Source organism: Mus pahari, chromosome 6 (genome assembly GCF_900095145.1).
Source record: "Mus pahari chromosome 6, PAHARI_EIJ_v1.1, whole genome shotgun sequence".
Taxonomy (NCBI): Eukaryota; Metazoa; Chordata; class Mammalia; order Rodentia; family Muridae; genus Mus; species Mus pahari.
Genome location: NC_034595.1, coordinates 17,117,369 through 17,141,184, shown reverse-complemented (window position 1 = coordinate 17,141,184; position 23,816 = coordinate 17,117,369). Strand labels below are relative to the sequence as shown.

Genomic DNA, 23,816 nt, shown 5'->3' with positions numbered 1-23,816 from the left:
CTTCTTCTTCTTCTTCTTCTTCTTCTTCTTCTTCTTCTTCTTCTTCTTCTTCTGTCTCAGCCAAGCCACCAGTTCTATCTAGATAGAAGGAACTCTATCTGACCACACCACTTGATCAGAGACAGAATGAGGCCAACTTCAGGAGACTGAGGTCTCTCACCAGCTGGTCTTCCCTGAGTCACTTCCACTCACTTGTGCTCACAGCCAAGCATCCAGGCAAGGGTCCTGGCCTTTGCCTTATAGCGTGTGGTGTTTTATAGGAGTCCCAGTGGGAGAGGCATCTTTCATTTCATGGTTTTCTCTGGAACTCACACCCTCGGTTACACCCAAAGCAGAACACTCACATTCTACATGGCCTGGGACCAGTCAGAAAGTGCTTGCATTAAGCCAACATCTTCCATATTAGATTGGCCCAGATTAACTTCAAGGCTCAGCCAGTCAGTCCTGTCCACACGTCCCAAGCTCCATGTGGCAGGAAGACTTGCCTGCTAGGGGCCTGCTTCTGGATCAAACCCTTCATTTGGGAGAAGCAGTTAGAGACTCCTGCCACATTGCACAACCACGCAGGATGGACTAGGCTGCCTGCATTGCTAAGAGGGCTAGCAAGGGCCAGAGGGAATAGCAGGCAGAGCATCCTGCAAGCAAGGGACCAGATAGAAGGGAGCAAGCCAAGGGCAAACCCAGCCTTTTAAATATCCTGATGGAACCTCAGACTCTGCCAAACAAAAACCTCCACGGAAAAACCCTTTCTGCCTCACCCAGTTTTCATCGGCCCATGCCTCAGTTTCTCCATCAGTAAATGGGGAGAGCCCTCACACTTATCTTTTTCATCAGTATGGGACCAAATGAGACACTGAGTAAGTTACATGCACAATGCCTACAGGAAGAGGTGCAATCCAACACAGGGGCAATTATCCACACTACGGGGCCTGACTAGAACCTGGTGCACACAGCAGACACTAGGATTCCTGAGGGCCCCATTGCCTGCTTTCTGAGAAGGGACTCCAGTCCAGCCTGACCTGACAGTCACAGACCTGGGGTGAGGGCAGGGCTGAGGCAGCTCTGTACAAAGACTCAGGCATGGGTGTCAGGGACCAGGTTGAGAAAACCCAGGCATCCTACATCCCGAAGGCATCCCGAAGCCCAGGCATTTTTACAGCATGCAGCTGGGAGCCATATAGTTCTTTGTCAGGAGCCCTTTCCCCTCTCTCTGCAAGGCCATTTCGTGGGAATGAGCAAGACTCCAACCCTAAACAAACATCAAGGATTGTTACGAGAGTCTTCCAGTATTCCAGAGCTGCCCGAAACTGTCATCTTGGGCTGATAGGAGGACCGGAGCTTCGAGATAAGCCGCCCAGTGTTCCGGAGCAGTGATGTCAAGGACCTGAGTTGAATCACTGAAAGTTTCAGACTTGTGGACTGAAAGCCGCCCCCATCCGTCCTTCACTACTTCCTTTCGATGACTCCTAACCCCTCTCTCTATACTATTTAACTTGAGCCTTTTCACCCAGTAAATGAGACTATGACGAGTATGCATGGTCTCCGTCTCTTCCTTTATCCCATTCCTCTCTAGGTTTGGAATCCCCCTCGAGGACCATGGAATAACTTATGTCCCGCGGGTCGGGATACATGGGCCAGCCAGGGGCACTCTGAGAGTCTCAAGAGCTTGGGTTCAGAGGTCACTCATTGCTTACTCTGCATGACCCAGGTCAGACAGTTGAAACTCCCTTAATCCATTCACCTTTGCATTCAGCTTAGCAAAGAGTGACCCTGGACCCTGACCAGGCACAGCTCAGCATTATCCACCTGGCTACCCTGTGACTGGCAAGGGGAGGGGAATGGGCAGGAAGCTAGGGAGCCAGAAAATTCTGCTTTTCTTGGTCTGCCCACACTGGTGGGTAATTCACTTACCTTCATGATACATACTTCCCCAACCCCTTCTCTTGGGGAGACCATTCCAGGGTCTCCATATGTTGCTGCCCTGGGTGCTACTCCATACAACAGCTTGACACCTTATTTGTCTACCCTATGTAGAAGCCCAGTGGCTGGAGTTCTTTCCTCATCAAAGCCCTGGCTGTGACAGTCTCTTGAGAAACAAATCTTGTTTTCCAGGGGGGCTCCTAGGGGAGGTGGCAGCCTCTGCTAACCCCCATGCCCAGCTCAGAGCTCTCCTGATTTTCAGGGATCTCCCAGGACCATCCCTGGCTGGACTGAAGGTTTGTAAACACGATGTCATCTCAGTCCCTCTTCTGGTCTGAAGGCTGTCACTCAGGTCACTGCCAGAGAGTCCCAGTGTCCCAGCTCCTTCCAGTCTCCGTTCTCTCACCCCCACCTCTTCTACCCTAGGTTGCACCACACTCCAGTACGGCCCCTTTCTCCTGGATCAGTCTGGTCCAATCCTTCCATCTTTATATGTCTCTCCCCGTTCAAAGCTGCCACACCTCCCCAAAGTCTATTTCCCAACCCATAAATGTATGTCCTTAGGAGACATTCAAGGTCAAGGCTGTCCCTGGGAAGCACTGGGTTGCTTTCTTTCTACCTATTCTCATCTCACGGGTTCCAGGTCCAAGCTGCCACTTCTGCAGCCAACCACAAGCTAAACCCAAAGGCTGTTTGTGCTGCACAGACAGCCCCAGTGTAGAGCAGGGTGCAGGGAGAAACTAGGGTGTCTCCAGTATGGAAGGGAATTCTCCACACAGACCCTAAGCATCCTCCTCATGGGATCCCCACACACGAGGTCCCACCCCATAGCCACTGATAATACTCACTTTGGCTCCTGGGGGGCCAGGTGGGCCTGGGTTCCCGTATGGCCCAGGAGGACCCTGGAAGGGAAGGGAGAGGAGAAAGAAGATGAGGAAAAGCTTGCCTGCAGCACACTTCCTCAGACTCAGTTAGGCAGCACTGTCAGTTCTTCTGCTTCCTCTGAGAGAGGAACCCTGGGATTTTAGGGGCTGTACGGGCACATCCCACGCCTTATCCCATCCTCCCATGCGTCACCCTTGATGTGAAGATACAGGGGCCAGCATTCAGAGGGTGCTCTGAAGGCAGAGCAATCTTTGGCCTAACCTGTCTGAGCTCAGGGTACACCCCTTGATCCTGGACCTATACTGTTACAACAGCTTCAGGCCCACACTATATTAGTTACAGGAGTCTCTCCAACCTCCAGGTACTTTCTCTCCTTGGCCCCAGCTGTCCCCAGCATCTATCCAGAAGAGCCTGCCTATCTACCCTCAGAAACTAAACCCATCCTCAAGGCTTGACTCAGAGGCTGTCTCCTCCAGAGGACCTCCTAGGACTACCCTAACAGAAGTAACCTCTCCCATTATACTTTAGCAGAACCTTCGGGATGGAACTCTATGGAGGGTGGACATGGTCCCTCAGGGACAAAAGCACCCTCCTACAGAGGGTCAGAGCCTTCCTTCTAGCTGCAGGCTCCAAGGTAGTACTCCAGTCATGGCTAGAATCTGTGCCCAGACATTCAAGAGATTTGGTCAAGGTCACACTACAGAGGGGCGAGCATGCAAGAGTGGACTCTGCAGAGACTGGGTACAGGCTGGTTTTCCACACCTTGTTCTTACCCAAGCCATCTTCCAGGCCCCTCTGACAGCGAGCTTCTCTCACCTCCACTTCCTCCAGCAAGAACCCATCCACAGGTTTCCAGCCCAGCACCACAAACCCACAGAGGTGGGTCATACCCCAGGTAGGCAGAGTGGGAAGGGGCATCTGGAGGGTCCACTGCTCCCTCAAGTTCTCACAGCCTTGTGCAGATCCCTCCTGCTCCTCAGTTGACTGCGTCTAAAGCAGCTCCCTCCCTCCCTGCCTCTCCGAGCCATCCCCAGCTGCAGCCTGTCTCATTCAGGCCCCGCCATCTCCTCTTTTATTCATTCCTGAACTGGGTCCCTTCCTTTCTCTGAGCACCGAAGAAAGGAAGAGTTCTCAGCCTGGGGAGTTTACAGTACTATGTGTGCCCTTCCTGTCTTCCAACAGTCTGGGATAGAATAGGTTAGGACCTAGTCCAGGTTCTGAGCCTCACTCAGTCTGCACCCTGCCCCGGCCCTGGTCTCCCTTTCCTGTGAACACCCCCAAACCTGTGGTTCTCTAAGGAGTCTGGAAAAGCTCATGTGTTCAGTCTGCCAAGGATCTGAGGGTGTAGGCAGAGTTCAGGCTCGACGGGGAACATTGAGGAAGGTTCCTTGAGCCCCTCTCCCCACCCCACAGAGCCCCACCCGAACCAAGCATGGCTTAAAAGGTTAAGAGCAGCCAGCTCTCCTCCTCAATCCTTGGCTGTGCCACACACACCCTCACAGCTGTCCCATCTGCATCCTGCCAGCCACTGCCTCGTAGGCGCATAGTTGACAGTGAGCCAAGTAGATAAATTCCATAGATGGAGTTTCTTGGAGCGGTGACGCGTGGGGGGGGGGGGCGAATCTCGGGGATTCCCCATCCCTCTTCAGGATCAGGGAGTCTACAGGGCTACAGGGCTCTGGGTAAGTTAGGGTAGGGCCCTGATCCTCCCAGGGCCCAGCACTACTGTGTGCACAGAGGCACCAGGATTGTTTAACCCAACCTTCTGTTAGCTATGGGATCTACGGAATTTCCAATGTAGACACGGAGCGGGGCAGGTAGAGAACCTGAAACATATCCAGAGTCGTCCAACCTGCAAGGATGCTCCAGGATGTAGGGCCTTGTTTCCAAGGAAACTGAGGTCAGAAAAAAAGGATGGACTAGACTCCCCTAAGGTCAGCACAGCTCCCTGTAAGATGGATGACCTATCTCCTACTGAGGCCAGGTGAGGACCCAGGTCACACCGATAGAAAAATCAGTACAATGGACACGCAGGAAGGCGAGGGGGCTATGGAATCAAACTGCCCAGGCTCAGCCCTCGCCTCTGGCATTTACTCTGACTTTATCTAATGGAGTTGTACCTTTGGGGGAGCTCAGTTTTCTCCTTTGTAAAACAAGGAGGACTCTAGCACCTATTTCCCAGGGTGCTTGGGAAGGCTGGTGGTATCATGTTCATGCAGGTTAGCCAACAGAGCTCTGGGAGTGTGGCTGTGCCAGGCAAACAGCTTGAGGAGCTCCAGACAGGGAGGGTCAGCAGAAAGGGAGTGGAGTCTCATCTGAGCTGCAGATAGAGGACTTTGCATGGGAGAATTGCCTGGCAGAGGATGCTAAGAAAAAGCTGGCTGGTGGTCAGGCAAAGTCTGGGAACGGGGATCAGCTTGCCTGGACCTGGAATGTTGGGTCAAAGTGCAAGGCCCGGACACCTGAATAGTTCCTAACCCTGGGCATGCACTCCAGCAGGCTCCACAGCCAAGAGAAAAGGTAAATCAGATGGAAGGTTCCAGAATCCTGGGCTCGGGGAGACACAGCCAGGTCTGGAAGGAAACAGGGCCCAAGTAATTACATAACTAAAACCAACTGCTGGGCTTAGAGCTAAAAATATGTAGCAGGCAGTTTCCTCCTCTGGTGCTTGCCTGGCCCTTGGCATGAGGAAAGCTCAACCAGTCAGAGCAAGGATATAAGTGCCATTGGTCCCGGCCAGGAAGTGATAGTCTTCCCTCTCAGAGGACCCTAGGCTCCCAGCATTTGGGAAGATCTCGGGCTGTAGTCCTGATATTGCTAGTCACACCTTATCCCTGAATAAGGATGCCCACCATACTCTGTAGAGGCTACAGCTGGGTGGGGCTGCACGGGCAGCATAAAGTGACAGGCAGGTACCATGTATGGAAGTGGCTGACCCTCAGGCTTGTGCTTCCAGCAGCCACGGCAATCCAGCTGACCCTGAGCCCCACTCTAGCCTGGGACTTCAGCCCTTCTCTGGGGCCACAGAACTGTTCCTTCAGACACACAAGCCACGGTGGCCAGGCGGAAGTGGGAAGAGGCACCCCAGAGTGCCATCCTCCCACACTGGGGTTTTCCAGGTCAAGTATCTGCTTATGCAGATGGACTTCAAGAGTCCCTGCCCTGCCCTAGGTTCCCATGTGCAGTACAAGTCGGAGGGCACAAAGTCGTCATTGTCACACACTATGTCCACCCCAAAAAGACACAATGGAAAATGGGTACAGAAAGGGGCAAGAAAAGGTCTGTGGCTCACAGCAAGCTGGGGCACCATGGGCAGTGGAATGCAAACTAAAGGTCATCCAGATCCCCCAAAGGACGGAATGCAAACTAAAGGTCATCCAGATCCCCCAAAGGACACCCAGCACACTGTCACTTACCCGAGGACCTCGTGCACCCGGAGATCCAGGTAATCCTGGAAGCCCAGGGGGACCCTTGAAGAGGAAGCAAGAACAGCGTGAGACAATGCAGAGGTATAGCAGAAAAATACAATCATTAGTCAATCAACAATCCTGTCCAGAAATCCCACAGCTATGAAGAGGAATTTCCTGAGTTCTCTGCCTTGGGGGACCCATGCTTATTGGGGTTCTCGGGCTCTTTCCCAGTTGGTGAAGCCTTGTCTTTTATCACTCAACTAACTTGTTAGAGTGTCATCTCTTCCAGGAAGCCTTCTTGACCTCTCTCTCTCTCTCTCTCTCTCTCTCTCTCTCTCTCTCTCTCTCTCTCTCTCCCCTTTGGGGAAGTGTCTGTTTGGGAAGCCTGGCTCCCTCAGCAAATGGCAGTCCCCTCAAAGGCACTAACATAGAAAATGAGTCATCCTACCCCCAGGGCTCTGCCAAATGTCTGATAACACAAAACAGCAGGCAAACTCCGAGCTCAGCCAAGCTCTCTACAGAGCCAGGGCGCAGAAGGGACTCAGCCAAGGTCACACCAAGCATCCTTGCGCCACAGAGGGACATGTAGCACAAAGGGCACACGCAGGGGGCTTTGAAACAGCTGAGCTTGGGGGTCAAATGGCCTTGCTGCCACTCATAGCTGGGTGTGGCCACTGACAGCCTGGCCTGTGTAAGGGCAAAGGTCCTTGTATGATTCCTTAAAGACAAGAGGTCTTATGTGTCTACAGCCTCATCTGCCCCAGAGCCTGCACTGAAATGCCCATCTGTTCCCGTGGGGTCCAGCATCATTGCAGCTCCCTAAGAAGTTATAACAAACCCCTATAACTCCCTCTGCCCCAGTCTTCCAGGCTAACCCCCAGGCACGTCCTTGTTCAACAACATTTAATGGCTCCTCACTTCACACCAAGAAAGGCCCGGCTGTGAAGTGACTGAGATATACACCTGCATGGTCTCATCTCTGCTCCCTTCACAGGAAAGCAGGCAGTGGGCTGCTAACTTTGTTTGCATCCTGATTTTTGCACAGCATCCTGGGACTTCCTCCTGCCCGGGGTCTCAGCTTCTCCCTTTAAAATGCATATGGTAACTAATGACCCGTCTCTTTCACCCCAAAGAAGAAAATGAGATTAGCAAACGTGCATGCAAGAGACTGAGCCCAAAGCCCTCAAAGGAAGCCAGGCTTTCTAGGAGTGTGATGCCTGGGAATTCATTTGTTTCAAATAACCATCCACGAGATTCCAGCTTCCCTGCCCTTCCCGAGTTAGAATCAGTGTTTAAAAACTGAGTTCATTCTGGCTGGCAATGGATCGCACTCTCACACTGGGCAGCTCGACTCTGCTTGGCTCGGCTTGGCACGCTGGCCTGAGAACACTCCGGGGCTCTCTGTCCCTGAGATTCATAACGCAGATCCAGACAGTGAGATAGCACCAGTTAGTCACTGGTCACTGGACAGCCCTATGAGAGGAAGAAGGGGCACCATGTGGCCGCAGGCAAGTCCCAACCTGCTCTGAGCCTCTGGGTGCCCCAGCCAAGCTGACAGTACCTTCCACCCAGCCTACATCGATTTGGGACTGGGTCCAGACCGTCCTCCTCTCCAGAGGCACAGGGTGCAGCATAGGCTGGAGGTCACACAGGCACAGCACCCTGCCATTCAGAGGTGGCTGTACGCCAGCGGCTTTCGCTCCCTCACCAAGCCTGGGTTTCCATGGCTGTCCAATGGGGATAATAATAGCTCGTCGCCACGGATAATCTATAAAACGTGCTAATCCTCGTGCCTGGCATGAAGCTGATGCTCAAATAGCATGAGTTGTTATTTCTGCAAGGCAAAACCCCTGGGATTTCCCCATTCAGCAGCTTAAGCCACACACCCCTTGCTACTGTTTTGGGGAGAGTAGTGTCTTTTTCCAGTAGGCCCTCCTCAGTTGGCTCAATTCTCCCAGGCAGGTGACCCACAACTGGAGGGAAATGCACAGCTGGATGAATCCTGAGCCCTTCCAATGGGTTAAAAAAAATCAGGGACAGATCAGAGAGTCAAAGCACCTTGTCTAAGGCCACACAGCTAGCACAGAAGAGAAGGACAGGGCCACCCTGGACAACTTCTTCACAGTCGGTGCTGGACAGTTGTCCCAGACTAACCATGTGGCCTGTCCTAAATCCCTTCCCTGCTGTGGCCACCTGGAAAAGGAACACGCCCCTCCTTCCAGGTGCTGGCATCTTCTGAGTTATAAGGGGACTGAAGTTGGGGTTATCAGGTAAGCGAGTAAGGAGACCGTTCCCATTGGCCAGAAAGTCACGCCGTGCTGAGGTTCCAACTGCAAAAGCCTGGAGGTATCCTTCTGCCATTTCCAGAATCTGACCTCATCTATCACGTCTATGCAGCATACCCCGGGGCCAACTCAGCATCTATAGCACATCTTGGTAAGGTCAAGATGGCCATCCAGATGAGACATAGCCACCACCTGCAGCCCACCAGCCAGGGACCTGGGCCACAGTCACCCAGCCCAGCTGCAGCCATGCGCCTGCCAGGCTCAGTGTTCACTTTGTTGGCTTGGGCAATGGTGGGTGCCCTGGTCCCTCTGCTCCATCTGAGAGCAAGGACTGCCTTTGCACAGTGGAAAACGTGGCTGTTTCTTTCCAGGCCCACAGCCTGAGCGGGGGAGCCCAATGAATCATGAGCTGGGGTGGGATTTTTCCACTCCACACTGGAAACAAGGAGGCCTCTGAGAGGGCTCGCGTGGGGGAGGGGCAGGGGCCGCAGGCCTGTCTCTGTCCAGAGAGTGCAGGAGGCCTGGGCCACGGTGCACGCACAAACACAGAGCCATGGAAACATGAAATAGCCCTGCAGGCTTCCCCTGGTGTCCTGACCTCCTGTAGCCAGTCCACGGGGATCCTGCTCTCGAACAAGACCCCTCCACCCCCTTTTGCCAGATGCAGTGGGGCCCTACACAAAGTGTCGGACCTGTTGGCATCTGTGCCTGGCAATCAGCAGATAGGGAGACATTCTACAGGCCTGGGTCCTAGGAGACTCGAGAACAGGCCTGAGTGCACTGCTCTGTGTTGGGTGGCCTAAACAATGACGTCCTGGTCCCTGGGACCCTATTCTGTGCCTGTTCCTTGATGAGACCATAGATGTCTGCAGAGACCCCAGCCTCTGTGCTGGGATGTAACATCTCCTTGGGAACCCAGCTATGTGGTCCAGAATGAGTGACCACATCTCTCCATGCTTCCAGTCTCAGCATGTCCAGCTGAAAAATGGGAGTTTAAGAAGCCATTTGTCTGAGTCCATGTGTACACTCTGGGCAGACTCTTTGGGTCCCCTAGAGCCCCTCTGTTCCCTGAGAGCCAACTTCCAAAGCCTGCATCCCTGGCTTCTTCACTCTCCTTCTGGTGGGGCCCTGTCAACCTGGAAGCCCACAAGGGGTTGCTCGAAGGGAAAGTGGTACCTTCCCTTCTGCCTGTGACGTAGGCCAGGCTCAGGGATTCAGTTCTGAAAAGCGCTGGTAACACCTTTCCTGTCCCTTCCACCTGGAGGTCACCTGGGTTTGACAGGTAACAGCTTTGGTTGCAAGCCCCTGCTGGCTTCTCTTGTGCTACCCAGACCTTCAGAAACTTCCTCCTGAACCTAGGGAGCCTTAAGTCTTACTGCATCCCCAGTCCACAGAAACTACAGCTCAGGGAAGTTGAGTGATCTGCCCGAGTTCACACAGCACAAAGCAACTAGGAATTTTACCACCACTTGGGTTAAGAATAAAAAAAACAAAAAAAAACAAAAACAAAAACAAAAAAAAACTGGGATTTTTCAGAATGCAAAAGCATGCATGCTTTTTAAGTCCACAAAACCCTGTCATTCCTTTGACAGGGCAGTTATGTTTGACTTAAAGGATCCTGGCCTGGGAATTGGGACAACCTGGCCTTTGCAAGGATCAAATTGATGCCAGAGATCTCCGCTGAGGAATGCGGCTCATGGCTTGGCCTGATCTCCCCAAGGACACAAGAGATACAAGCGTTAGCTGCGACCGGCAGGCTCCTGAACGTGTGGTTCCATGCTGTTCTGGGAACCAGATCCTGGGCTTAGAGAACTTCCCCCCCCCCCCCAGGCTCCACAATGAAAACTGTTCCTCAAAAAAAAAAAAAAATAAAAAAAAACCCCCCCCCCCCCCCCCGGCTTCTGCAGGGGACCTCACCCTACCTGAGGATCATGACACACTCCCACCATAACACCCCCCCCCCCAGCCGCTGTTCTCCACCGCTGATCCTAGAAGGGACTCCCGCCCTTGAGAAGATCGAGAGATTTCCCTACTAGCTGGTACTCAAGGAGACAGTCATACAGGCTTCCTTCCTATGACAAATCCCTACTTGAGAGGTGGAAGCCACTACCCTAAGTTACATAGCCAGCTCAGAGGAAGTATGGGGCAGAATCAGGATTTGAACCTGGATCTGTAGTATCGCCATGCCCAAGAAGCGTGGCCCCCCTCCGCTGTGCTCAGGTCGGAGACATGAGAGGGTAAGGATGGGTGTTCATATTCCCACTAACTCCATTTCCACATCCCTCCACACACCCCAAAACGTGGCCCTGTCTTCTCTCCACTCCTGGCCTGGAGAGGGTGGTTGGCTTCCTTCATTCAGTTGTGGTGTACCACACAGCCAGAGACCAGGACTCTTTGTCACAAGAGGGCACTTCACTCCCTCCAACCCTGTGCTCCAGGGTCCTAGAGTGCACAGCTCGGTGTGCGGAGCTGTCTGAGCCAAGAGCACCCAGTTCAGGGTCAGGCAGGTGTGAAGGTTCCTTGTCTTGTTCTCCAGGTCCTTTGATCCCTGACTCCAGACTGTCGATTTGAGAGTGGAAACTTGAGCCGAGCGCTGACCTAACTGCAGAGTAATGCACACTATTTCCATAAGCTTCGAAATATGGTTATAATGAGCAGACTCTGTCCCCTTGGAGACAGGCTGGGTAAATATTATTCCTAATGATTATTAAAACTCATTAAGCATGTTTGCAAGACCCAGGAAGTCCCAGCATCTGCCACTGTCTCCACATTGCAAGGTGCCTGAGACTCAAACCCAAAGCCCAGTGGGAGACCTGGCTCTGAGGGAGAGAAACCACTGTACTGTGGCCATTGCCAAGGTCAGAGCAGGGGTTTGAGCCTTCTAGAACCCCCATCCCTCAACTCCCTGCCTAGATGAACTGGCCTTCAGCCAGTTGGCTCTGGATGCAGTCCCAGGCAAGCCCCTGCATGTGTAATGTCTTTTCTTTGTCTCTTCCTTGCTTTCCCCAACCCAGGAGGTCCTTCCTCATCCTCGACTCCCTAACTAGGGCTGGATAGTCAAGCCAGGATGCCACCCAGGTAAGCAAAGCATACCAAGAGGAAGGGCAGGTGGGAAGCTTGGAAAGTGAGGACCACAGTGAGCAGAGGCCACCGGAGAGCCACCACCCCTCCCACCCTCCAGGGGAGTCCAATGGGCTAGGCTTTCCTATGACCCATCCCACTTTTTCAACATCATCAGTAACTACTAGATTTCATAAAGAGAATGCTGCATGTGCCAATCAAAACACATCCCAGGCTACTCATCCGTGACTTCTGTCCAGAAGTCACTTCTCCCAGACAGGCGCCCGGGCCAGCAGGGCCACAGGAGAAGCTGTTTGTCAGCTCGCTCTGGTGACCTAGGCTTGTCATCTGTGGTGTTCCAAAAGCCACCAGACCCTTGCATTGGGCTAGCAGCAAATTACCTTAGACCTGAGTTAGCTAAAACCCAGGGACTGCTAACCAAGTCTGCCCCAAAGGCTCACAACTCTGTCCTAGGATATGTGACTGCTAAGACAGTAAGGCCAAGGAGTTGGGGCCCAAACTAGCTCCCCACCCCCGGTAGCTCTTCTCTCCCTCACCCTTCCCAGGGGGTGTTCTCTTGAACCAAACTGTCCCATAGCCACCCACATATCCACCAATTAGCATGCAGACCCTACCCAGTCTTACCGGCAAGCCACAGTCTCCCTTGGAGCCTGGAGGCCCCGTCAGCATCGGGAAAGATGTAGGGCCCGGCAGGTGGAAGAAAGGGAAGCTGCTGCTGGTGGGCTGGGGGCTGGAGGACAGGAGGTGGGCTGGGGCAAGGACCAGGGCTGGGGTGGACAGTCGGCTAGGCTTGGTTGTCAGGTCTCTTGGTGAGGCATCCCTGGCTGACATCCCAGGGCTGAGAGGTTCGGGCTTCCGGGGGCTGCTCTTGTGTCTGGTTTTCTTGGAGGTTTCCCGTCCTGTGAATTTCTTGCTTCCGGCAGGAGTTGAAGCAGAGTCATGTGTGGGAGGCATCGTTCTAGGATTTCCAGCACCCAAAAGAGGGAGAGCTGGAACCAGTGCCCGAGAGCCCAGATAGGAAACAGGAGACGGGGACAAAACAGTTTGCTGAAGAGTTTTAGGGACACTGGTGTGGGCCAAGACCGACTGGCCGGCCCCACTGGTCGTCTTGGACTTAAATTTTGTGACAGTGGAGATAGTGGGCTTCTTAGATAAGCCAGTAGTAGGACGCAGGGGCTGGGGGCTGCGGACTGGAGGTCGGGGTGTCATCAAAGTCCTCTGCACAGGCCTCACAGTGGGACTAGAGGCTTTGGAGGGTGCTAGGTAGGAGGTGAAGGGTGCTGGCTTCTGGGTGGGTGGAACGGGCTTTGTGACTAAAGGGGCACCTGTTTTCGGGATTGCATGGGGAGTTTTCATGGGGGACACTGAAAGGGAAGGAACAGAAGTCTTGGTGGGGGAACGCTTGGTGGGGCTAGTAGCTGTGATCTGTCGTGGCTGGGCAGCAGCTGGACGAAAAACCCTGGTGGAATTAGCCAGGGAAGCTGAAGGGGAGGGGGAAGGTGTTTTTCTGGCCGACTGTTTGGCAGGTGCCAGTGGGGTCTGGGAAGGGCTGCGTTCAGAGACGTCTGGGTGGACAGTCCTCAGGGGTTTGGTGGGCACGGCAGGAGCCGTAGTCACTACGAGTGCCCTGCTTACAGGCCTGGCCCCCAGGGTTGCTGGGGTTCTGGTCAGGTTCCCCAGGCCAAGCAAGGCTGGTTCAGGATGCAAAGCAAAGGCTGGGCCAGAGTCCCAAGGAAAGAGGGCTCCCACTTGGGGACCATATGTGTCCACCTGTCGGCACCGCTCTCTCAGGTGGGCACAGTAATTGTGAGCGACCTGCGCCACAGGGTGGATGCTGAACTGACAGAGTGCACCTTCAAACTGGACAGCACGGGGGTTCACCTTCCCCAAGAGAAAGGAGCCCTGGGGGTCAAGCATGGAGTCCCTACGGGAAGGCAGTGGGACAGGTACCCTGTGCTGCCCACAGGCTGTCACCAATGTGACCGTGCGGCCACGCAACTCTAGGGCCAGGTGGTGCCAGCGCCCATCATGCACATCCAAGTTGAAGGCCACAGATTGCCGAGGCCCCAGGTGGACGAGCGTCCTGCCAGGGAGGAACTGCAGACCCAGTTGCAGCCTGTGTTTCCTGCTGCGGATGGCGAAGAGGAAGGCATGGTTCACACGGTGTGAACAGAGGCTCAACACCAACGCCAGCTCCCGCCCCAGGGTGGTGGGAAGAACATTGGATGTGGGGGCCTGCAGCTTGGCCCGCTGTGTGAAGATGAAGCCAGATGGGAAAGGAATGACACCAGGAGGTGCGGGGCTCTGGCCACCCCCGGCCTTCGTCCAGCTGAGGCCCAGCCGCTGGAGGACATCCACATCTGGGAGGGATAAGAGAAGATGGTAAGAGCCTGCTCCAGCAGGCTACAAGCAGCCACCTGGTAATAGGCTCATTTCCCTGCACAGAGCCCTACCCCAGGGCTGAGGTGTCACATTGCAACCACCTGTGACAGACTGCAGCCTTGCATCCCAGGGTCAGGCTTCAAGCTCCTGCCTGCCCTCCCGGGTCCTTCCTGGAACCACATCCCAGCTCTACTAGTACCTCCTAACCCTGTGGCCATAGAGCCTCAGACTTCCCATCTGTCAGATGGGGTCATAGCATAGGACCCATTGCAAAAGGACAGTGAGATTAGCAAATGCTTTTTGGTAAAAGGACTAGCAATAAGTACTTTCAAATGACAACCACTGTCACCAAAGATAATGATGTTCACCAGACACCTCAAAGCCAGAGAGACACCCTTCTCTTCTACTTCCAGGAAGTGCTAGAACTCAGGGGACATTCAGGGAGTCTAGCTGGTCTCACCACCTCCTCAGAGGCACAACTTCCCACCCTGGGTCTCTGGCTGGAGTGGGCTGAGGAAATGGGCTCTGCTCTCAGAGGGAGCTAAAAACTTTGCTGAACCTTCCTCCTGGGTGGCTTTGGAAAGCACAGAGGAAAAAAACCAAGGTACCCATGCAATCTCCCGTCTCTAGCCAAGCCATCCGTCCATGGTCTAGCCCATTCTCATCCTTAGTAGTTACTTTGATGGGGCTTTCCAGAGCAAAAGAAGGGTTTTGACAAGAACAAATTCAAATGTGCTCTCCATGCATGGAAACCTGGCTCTCTCAACCATCCTTGAGGCAGAAAAACTCAGTGATCCAAACTCTAGGCATGTGTTAGATGTAACAATCTTCTGGGAGCTTTAGAGACCAAGTTTTCACACCATGTAGCCCCATGTTCATGGAAAGGCATCCTGACCTACTTCTCTGAGTTATCGGATCACCTTCAGCTATCTGAGCTACCAGTCTCTACAAAGGCTGTCCCCTGACCTTGACCTCTGCCCGGAGTCATCAAGTGCCTGGGTTGGCGTCTGGGTCAGAAGCCTTGAGACTTTAATGATACATGTCGAATGTTCTCTCCTTATTGCCCCATGTACAGAATGCAGACCATGCTGGAGCCTGAATCCAGCACGTGACATCTAACTGGTCCTCAGCTGAAAACCATGAGCAGACAGGTGAGTGGATGGATGGATTGGATGGATGGGTGGATGGATGGATGGATGGATGATGGAAAGATGGAGAGAAAGACAGACATATGTACAGATGGGCAGAGGTGGATAGGCCAAAGGATGGGACTATAAGGAGCACCTACACATGTTCATCCTCACCCAAGCCCTGCTTGAGTCTCTTCCTGATCCTTGAGCCTCAGTTTCTCTGCCTGTAAACCTCAGACAGCATAATAGGCTTCCAACGTCCTAACGATTCTGCACCCCAGGGTGCTATACCCATAGCTTCATGATGACTTATAGAAAGACTCTCTTCTGTAGAAGCCAAGGGCCTTCTATGTCACCCACAGTCCCTCCTTCCTATGCTTTCTCAGACCTGCCAATCCCCTACTGTAAGCTAAAGCAAAACATTACTTATGATTCTCTTAGCAGATCTTAGTGGGTTTTGTCACAAGACCCTCTTATCATAAAATCTGCTCACTATAAACAACCTCAAGCAGGAGGAGCCACTTAGCAGGGGAGGGAAGCCACCTGCACACCCCACAGTGCTAGGACATTTCTCAGGCCTGCTCTTGGCACACACCCCTACATCCTTCTCTACATGCCAGGCCTCCTGCCAGGTGGCCAACCCTAGAGACACAGCTGGCCGGGCCGGGCCGGGCATCACACCGGGCTACTCCCCATTCATCCTCAGATGGCTTTCAAAGTGGATGAACAGCCAGTGTCTGGGAAACCCCTGAAGCTGTTAAAGCACAGTGACCCCTGAAGTCTCCACCCACTGTAGAAGACGGTGCTCCTTAGACCTTTCAGATGAATGAAATCACAGCTGACAAGAACACAACTGAATATGCTTACGGTGCTCATGCATCCGTGTATCCGTTTCTCTCAACCACCCTGAAGGCAGGAACTAGCCTAGATAGCTGCGCCACACACACAAATTAGAGCTAATAACCCTCTGGATTTCTGAGGCAAGGTTTCACTACATGGTTCATACAAGCCTGGAACTTGGGAGCTTCCAGCCTCTTCCTCAAGTGCCAGGATGGCAGATGTGTGCCAGCAGATTAGGCTTACGATATGGTAACTTACCCAGGCTGCTGTGCGACTCACAGCTGGGCTGGAACCTAGGGACTCAAGCTCGGGGTCCCAGCCATCACCCCACATGGTTTTGAAGCTATTTGGATTAGTCAGGAGGCAAAGCACAGTCCCATGCAGAATCCCACCGGGAGGAAGAGGCAGGGGACACGGAATGAACCGAGGGCCTGCGCCAGGGTGCAGGGGCTGGCCAGCTGGCTCCAGCAAGATGCCTTTATTACATAAACCTGGCTCGGTGCAGCTCCGGTCGCTCCCACCCCCTGCCTGACTCAGGACTCTGGACAGCTGTTCCACAAGCTTGGAAAATATGACACATGAACAAATGTTGCTGGGTAGCAAAGTCCCTTCCGGGCATAGCCCTTACCTCCCAGGGGTACAATTCCCACCCAGTGGCCACACCAGGCCATGGGGACTCCTGAGGTGCCTGTTGTCTGCCCCAGAATGTGGCAGGCACAAAGAAGGGAAGGACAATTCACTTAAGAGATGCCCATTTGGCACAGATTTGGGAGAGTCTGAGTTCCTACGGGGAGTGAGGAGGCTAGCCCGTCGATTCGATTCGGGATAGCTCCCCAGGGACAACAAAAGCCAAGGGATGCCAGGCAAGGGCAAAGACAATGTTGCCTTTGTGTTTCCTAGCAGCTGCTCTCAAGAAACCCACCAGACTGAAGCAAAGGAGGCACTCAGATCAGACTCTTGGGAACACGGGGTCAGCCCTGCATGCAACCCTTCGCACTCCTCACAGATGCCAAGGGGTTGGGCTCATGGTTGGCTCCATTCTCTGGATGGGAAAACTGATCCTGTGCATTCCAGCTAATGGTGTGGATGTCTGCTGCAACCTGAGTTCTCCAGTTCTCTTCCGCCCTCCTTTGTCTCCCACTGGACAAAGAAAAGAGAGAATTACCTTCAGGAGCTCCTTGGGTGGAGGCCAGATGACAGGCAAATGAGACCAAGATCCAGGTGAAGAGAAACCCCCTAGAGACGGGCAGACACAAATGCACACAGCATTAGCTTCCATCCTCACACCCAGATCTGGCTAGGGAGCCACGAGGGATGGCCTAGCTCAGTGCCCTCCCATCCTGGTCTCATCCTAGAGTCCAGAGGCGAGGCATAGCCTTCAAGAGTCAATCAGAGTGGCTCTTGATCCAAGGCCCCAGCCCAGCACCCCAGCAAGCTACCAACACAGCTTTGCTCTTCACAGGTTCAAAGCCCTGTGCGGGGATGTTGGGCGACTAGAGTCCAGTCCCCTCTGCTCGGCCTCTCCATTTGCATTACAGCCTCCAAAGCTCAGGGAAAGCTTCCCCAGGCCCTAGGCTCTGGATAACAGAGCCAAAGATAAAAGGCAGATGAAAATACAAAGTCTGCTCAGATGGCCGGTGTCCTCAAGGTGCCAGAGGAAGAGATGACCCCCTTCTCAGGGCTCAGATAGCAGCTCATCACACTTTGTTATGAGAGAAGAAAACAGAGTTGGGGGCAGAGCCAAGCCAGGTGTCCCCAGGAGCAAACCTAGTTACCTATATCTTCCAGGCTGTGTGACTCCAGGTGATTCACTAAACCCCTCTGAACTCTTCTGGTCCTATGTAGCACGTACTGACACACCTTTGCTTGCAAACCAGATGTGGAGATTAAATCGGCCCATGCATTAAAGAACTGCCCCAGGCTCAGCCAGAGAAGCCCTCCCTCACCGGTCGCTGTAACCCCACCGCTACCACCCCGCTGCGGCATCCAAGAGTGCTTAAAGCTTCACTCGGTGGCTATTGCCGTGATAGGCAGAGGTGAGGATTATATTTCGCCTTCCTGTGGGAGCAGCCACTAGGACACCCAAGCCATTCAGGGCATCTGACTTGCAGGAGGGTAGAGGGAAGGCTGGGGCACGTGGCCAGAGATGGCAGAGATGGCAACTGGAAGCTGAGCTGGGTGAGTGGTGAGTGGTAAGTGGTAAGGGCTCTGGCTGGGGCACACTGGCCAGGTTCCTCTTCCAAGAGTAAAACCAAGCTGGTGTGTGCCTGGGGGACAGGGCAGTACAGGAAAGCCAGGGCTACTGTCTGCAAGTCCAGTCTCAGCTCCTTCCCTGCCAGGTCTCCCAACTTTCAAATCTAGTAGGAGTTATAATCAAGAGCCAGCAAGACATCGGCACTTGCAACACACCACCGGGCTCACACACCCGTGGAGTTCAGACACTGCATGAATACAGATCACACAGTGACTAGTTGGGAAAGGCACATGTGACTCGGGAATAGCCAGTGAGATAGATGCATACGGTCTGGTACCTGTCGGCCACCAGGGGAAGTATTTGGAAAGACGTAGGATCTTCTACTGGCCTCTGTGTTTTTAGAAAGAAGGCATGCTGTCTAGAGATGTTGTAGGCTCTCTCTCTCTCTCTCTCTCTCTCTCTCTCTCTCTCTCTCTCTCTCTCTCGTGTGTGTGTGTGTGTGTGTGTGTGTGTGTGTGTGTGTGTGTGTGAGGTAAGAAGTCCCATGACCACTCGAGAGTGGCAGGATGAGAAAACTATTGTTAATGTCACCACACCTATGCTGATGGACCTGGAGGTTGTTCAGCGGGCGATGACCAGTGAACCCTTTTTAAAATAGGGTTGAATTAAGTCTTCAGTCACTTGCAGCCTGAGGGTGACTAGGCGAAAGGGCTCTGGGATGCTGAGGATAGCCCTTGTAGTGGCTATTCCTGGTTGTATTTGAAATGAACTCCAATCCAGAATTGGAAGGCTCACCAGTGACCCTAATCTGGAGGCTGGGAGGTAGAAGTTTCTGATCTGGATCTTGGTATGGAGATCTTGAGACACAGTGGTGATTGAATCCAGAAGATTAAGACAGGGAGATCTCCGAGTCCAAGGTCATCTGGGATTAAAGGTGTGGTGGCACACACCTTTAATCTGGGCTACACCTTCTGCTGGGGACCATATAAGGACATTGGAAGAAGGGAGTCTGGCTCTCGCTCTTTCACCTTCTTGCGGTGTGGGACTCAGCAACTGCTAGACCCTTGGATTTCCATCTACAGCTACTACTGAACCATTGTTGGGATTTGGACTGCAGACTGTAAGTCATCAATAAATTCCTTTACTATATAGAGCATATCCGAAAGTTCTATGACTCTAGAGAACCCTGACTAATACAGCCCCGAAGCCTTCTCCAGCAGGCCTATGCATGGGTGACAGTAAAGATGTCACATGTCTGCATGGTGAATGGGGAACCACATGAGGTAGCAGGACTCTTTACGTGTAAGTATCTTTCCAAAGCTTGCCTCCCTGGCTCTACCCTCTTCCAGGCCTTTCCTTGCCCTTTCCAGTCTTTGGTCATTGCTAGGAAATCTTCTCTTTCCTGGGGCCAGATGTCCCCTGTCTCACTAGCTGAGGATAAACTACTAACAGTCAAGAGTGCCCAGACACACGGAGTTTGCCTTCTGCTACGGCTGGATCTCAAAAGCCACGGGCAGCCTCAGTGGCCCTGGGAAGTGGGCACAGGCTATTTAGTTTGATTTGACAGAGAAGCCTGTACCCCAGCAAGGGCAGGAGCTTCCCTTCAAGGGCACCTTGTGCGTTTCCCATATTACATCCCCATTCAGGAAGACATGCTAAGAAAACAGCAGCCAGGCAGCATGGAGAAGAACCAGCCACTGCATCCAAGCTTAGATGGCTTCCCCACCAGGCCTGTATCCCAAAAGTTCCCAGAAGTTCCACAGTCAAGAAGCCGAGCCCCCGACTCTGGGCACCTGTCCTCCCTTCTTGAGTCTACCAATGCTATATCACATGCACCTGTCCTGGATGTTTTTCCAAATGACAGAGGAAAACCAGGTGAGAGAGAAGGCACGAGAGCCACATGTGTCCTAGATCATCTCTGTCTGTAGTTATGGGCACCTTAGAGGCTAGATTAGAGCACACTACTAAGATCTCAGTGGTCAGAAGGAAGATCCTGGAGACAGAACCCCATTGTCTTGTACCATTCAGCTGCCTAAGGCCAAGCCCCAGAAAACTGTCACAAATGCAGCCCATTTTCTGGGGTTGGGCTTCTTTGCATACTGGAGGCATAAACTTCCCAGTATCCAGTACATCTCAGTGAGAGAAGGACCTCGAAGATCCCTAGGGACCAGATTCTATCCCTAGCCATTTTTTGAAGAGATGGTTAACAAGAGCCCAGAGAGAAGGGACTTGCCCAAAGCCACACAGCCAGTCAAAACAGGCCTACATTTTATTTGTTTTCCCTAGAGGAGAAAGTGAACACTTTTAGAGACTTGCTACTTGCTGGGGACCAGAGTTTCAGCTTTCTCAGCAGGAGTAGAGATGCAACCAGGAGCCCTGGAGCCATCTATGTGAGTAAGCTCCAGCCTGGAAAGTTGGCTGCAGAAGGGAGGAGGCCCGGCAGTGTGACTACTGTTCCAGTGCTGTTTAGGCTACTGTTAATAATGCTGGTGGCTTCACGGAGCTCCCGCGCGCGCGCGCGCGGGCTTTGTTCTCCCTGGCTTCTGTTTTCATTACAGCTTCACAGACCTTGGCTTGGCCATGGAGGGGCTCCAGGGTATCTGAAAGATCAACTCATAAGGACAGCTCCCAGATGTGAGCCACAAAGGACACAACTTCTGACCACGTAACCCTCCAGGGAGTAACTGGGGTTGTTCCCGTCCAGAGACTGGGCTAGAAGCTGCCTTCTATCTGTGTGGCTTTCCCTTCCTACCGGTTTCCCGGAAACACAGGAGACTCGGAAATCCACCCCAGATTCAGCATTCAGGGAGGCGCAAGGTCCCCAAGCCCAGAAGACATAGGAACCTCGGAGGATGGCAGATGTGTGGATGCTGTCCCCAGCTGCTCTACCACAGACTGAGTGATGCCAGGGCTGGCTGGGAAGGACATGAGTCTGTCCCCGTCCCACCTGCCTCTGTGGCCTCACCAGACCCTGTGTGCCCAAGACAGCCACACCCAGGTCCTTCTCCACACCTTCCACCTCCTCCATGGGAACACACACACACACATAGGTCATCTGTCTGGACAGGATACAGTCCAGAATTTTCCCATTGAATCACACTCATTCACAAAGCAGCAAGCTCTGATACAAATAGCAGCTGTGGTTTATTGAACATTTACTATATGCTTCCTGGGCACGCTTCTTCAACTTTCAAGGACACTTGCCAGCTGGGAGGGCTGGAGCTCACCTTATAATGTAAAAAGGAGAAGAGGTGGCAGGCCTGGCCAAGCACACACTCCAGTATAGAGGACTTGAATTCAAGCTGCCTGTTTCTAGGTTCCTCTGCTCTGCTCCAAAGTCTGCTTTCCACTGAAGTGAGCCCAGGACTGGCTCCTCTGCATGTCAGACCAAGCCAGGCCATGGGGACATCTAGAAGGTCCCTGGGCACTGAGATCAGAAAAAAAAAAAAAAAAAAAAAAAAAAAAAAACCTGCCAAAAAGATATCAGGGAAGTATGTTGGGCTGCAAGCAGAGACAAGGGAAGGCATGGGCAATAGGCTACTTCAACGAAGATCCCAGAGCCCAGTGTTCACCCAAGAGCAACAGGGCATATGGATGCCCCGGAGGGAGGACTTCTCAATGTAGAAGCAAGGGAGGAGCCACTGTAGGGCAAAGCTGGAAGGTTTACTGAAGCAGCCGAGGTGGGGAGACGCTTGAGGATGTATGGCCAGAAGGGCAGGCAGGCTTTGGTACTGCTTGCCTTCCTCAAGCTTTGGCCCCGTTAGGGCAGGGGGGTGCTCCCTGGCACCACCACACTGCCCAACCGCTGGCATCTGCCCTGGCACAGGGTCTTCCGGAGAAAATGAGTCACCAGTGTGCTCACTAGTGCCCCGTGTATACGAACGAGTGTGGTGGGGGAAGTGGGGGAATCTCAAACAGCCAGCTTTTTCCAAGACATGGAAAAGAAGGGGGGCCTCATCACCCTGGCTCCAGCTCAAAGGGGGCGTTTCTTGAGAGGGTGGGCGGTATTATAACTCAGGCCAACCTCTCCTGGGAGCCCTAGAGTCTCAGCAGGATGGAAAGGCAAGCCTTGTGCCTGAGCTGTAGTCCACAGGGCTCCTCTGGACCGCGTTCTCCCACACACACCCACACATAGTGACTGAATCCCTCACTCTTACAACTTCTGCACAAGCTGGGAATCCCAACCGCGGGGTGCCAGCTGTGTGCAGGGCCCCGCCCTGGAGATTCCCGGCCCCTCTCTGGCCGCGGTTCCTTCATCTGTACAAGGAGGTTGGACTTGGTGATCTCCCAGGGCCTTTCCGCTCCCACAAGCTGGCTCTCACTCCTTGCTTACTCGGGAGAGGGACAGGAACTGCAGGCTTCTCGGGAGAAGCTGGGAAGTTTGAGGTACGCAGACCCAAGAAGACACATTCATAGGCAGAGAGGTTAGGAAATGCAGGAACGTGCAGAACCAGAGGCTGAGCCAGGGACCTGAAGACGGACAAACTTGATTCACACAACAGTGGAACTAAAGCCATGCAAGCCTGCGACCTGCTGACACCAAAACTCCCTCCTCCGGCCCCTGCCCCCTGCCCCCTGCCTGCCACTCTGAGCACTGCCACAAACCCCTCTTCCGATCGCTGGTCTGGCTCTGCGCGGACCTTCCCTTGCTGGTCCTAGCCTCAAAAGAGCTTGGCCTGGGGTGCGCAGCCCCTGTTAACCCTTGGCGTCCCGCCTGGCGGGAAGCTACAGGAAGCTGACGTTACTCTGCGAGCGTCTGGCGTGGCGGGGAACCACAGACTCCTGTGCACATCCGAGGCGCAAGAAGCTGAATGGGGGCAACCCTGGAATTGTACTCACCCCCCGCGTCCTGCCGCCGCTGTGCCTCGGGCCCCCCGCGCGGATCCCGTGCCCATGGCAGGCCCCTACTTCATGCTCCCGAGCCCGGGGGGCAAGTGTGGGCGCGCCCCATGGGGCCGCCAGCCCCCCGCCGCGCCGCGCCAGGCCGGCTCAAAGCGCGCTGCCGGCGCACCCCCAGCGCAGCCCTGCGCCCAGGGGCGCCGGAGCAGGCGGACAGCACGGCCCCAGCCCCGCGGTCGCCCGCGCCAGGCCCATGGTCCCAGACTGCCGGAGCCGCGCTCGCCCCTGCCTCGCTCTTTCTGCTTCCACCGAAAAGGAAGAAGCAAGAAAAGGCAGAGTGAGAGAGAGAGATGATCAAACTTTTGGAGGCGGGCCGCTAGCGGTCTCTGGAGGCAGAGCAAGGCCGGGAGAGCGCGCGCGGAGGGCGGTGGAAGCTGCCTCCCCGCCGGCCTGGGGGAGGAGAGGAAAAGGAAGGATTTGGGGGAAATGAAGGCGATTTAAAGTCTCGGCCCGCCGCAGCTCTCCACCTTCTTCTCCTCCCCGCGCCGGGCCGCCCTCTGCTGCCAACTGCTGCCCCCTGCCGGACGCAGCAAGGGATGCAGCATCGGTTGCCTTGCGCGACCGTCTACCTATCCATCCTGAGGGGGACATCCCACCCCCAGATCTCAAAACAGACTCATGGAAAAGGGGATCCTCCTGGCTACTCAGGGATCTCTCGCAATTGAGATTAGGAACTTACGATTAATGACACTAAGACTCCTCGATAGCGGGCGGTGGGGGAGGAAGGGGGAAAATTCTACTCCTGAAAGGATCCTAGAGATGCAGGAACACAGTTGGGACCTTGACTTGG

General features: G+C 53.9%; 1 protein-coding gene across 2 annotated transcripts in view; it reads right to left on the bottom strand.

Moving 5' to 3' along the window:
- Positions 1-23,470, bottom strand: part of Col27a1 (collagen type XXVII alpha 1 chain) — a 120,586-nt gene extending 97,116 nt beyond the window's left edge. For both annotated transcript variants that reach the window (XM_029539894.1, XM_021200052.2), the window contains exons 1-5: positions 22,967-23,470; positions 17,099-17,169; positions 12,206-13,941; positions 6,222-6,275; positions 2,769-2,822 (exon numbers count right to left, since the gene is read on the bottom strand). In XM_029539894.1, coding sequence (XP_029395754.1) covers positions 2,769-2,822; positions 6,222-6,275; positions 12,206-13,941; positions 17,099-17,169; positions 22,967-23,022 — 1,971 coding nt within the window. In that variant the 5' untranslated portion in view covers positions 23,023-23,470. The remainder of the gene's footprint in view (positions 1-2,768; positions 2,823-6,221; positions 6,276-12,205; positions 13,942-17,098; positions 17,170-22,966) is intronic.
- Between the last annotated feature and the right edge of the window lie 346 nt (positions 23,471-23,816).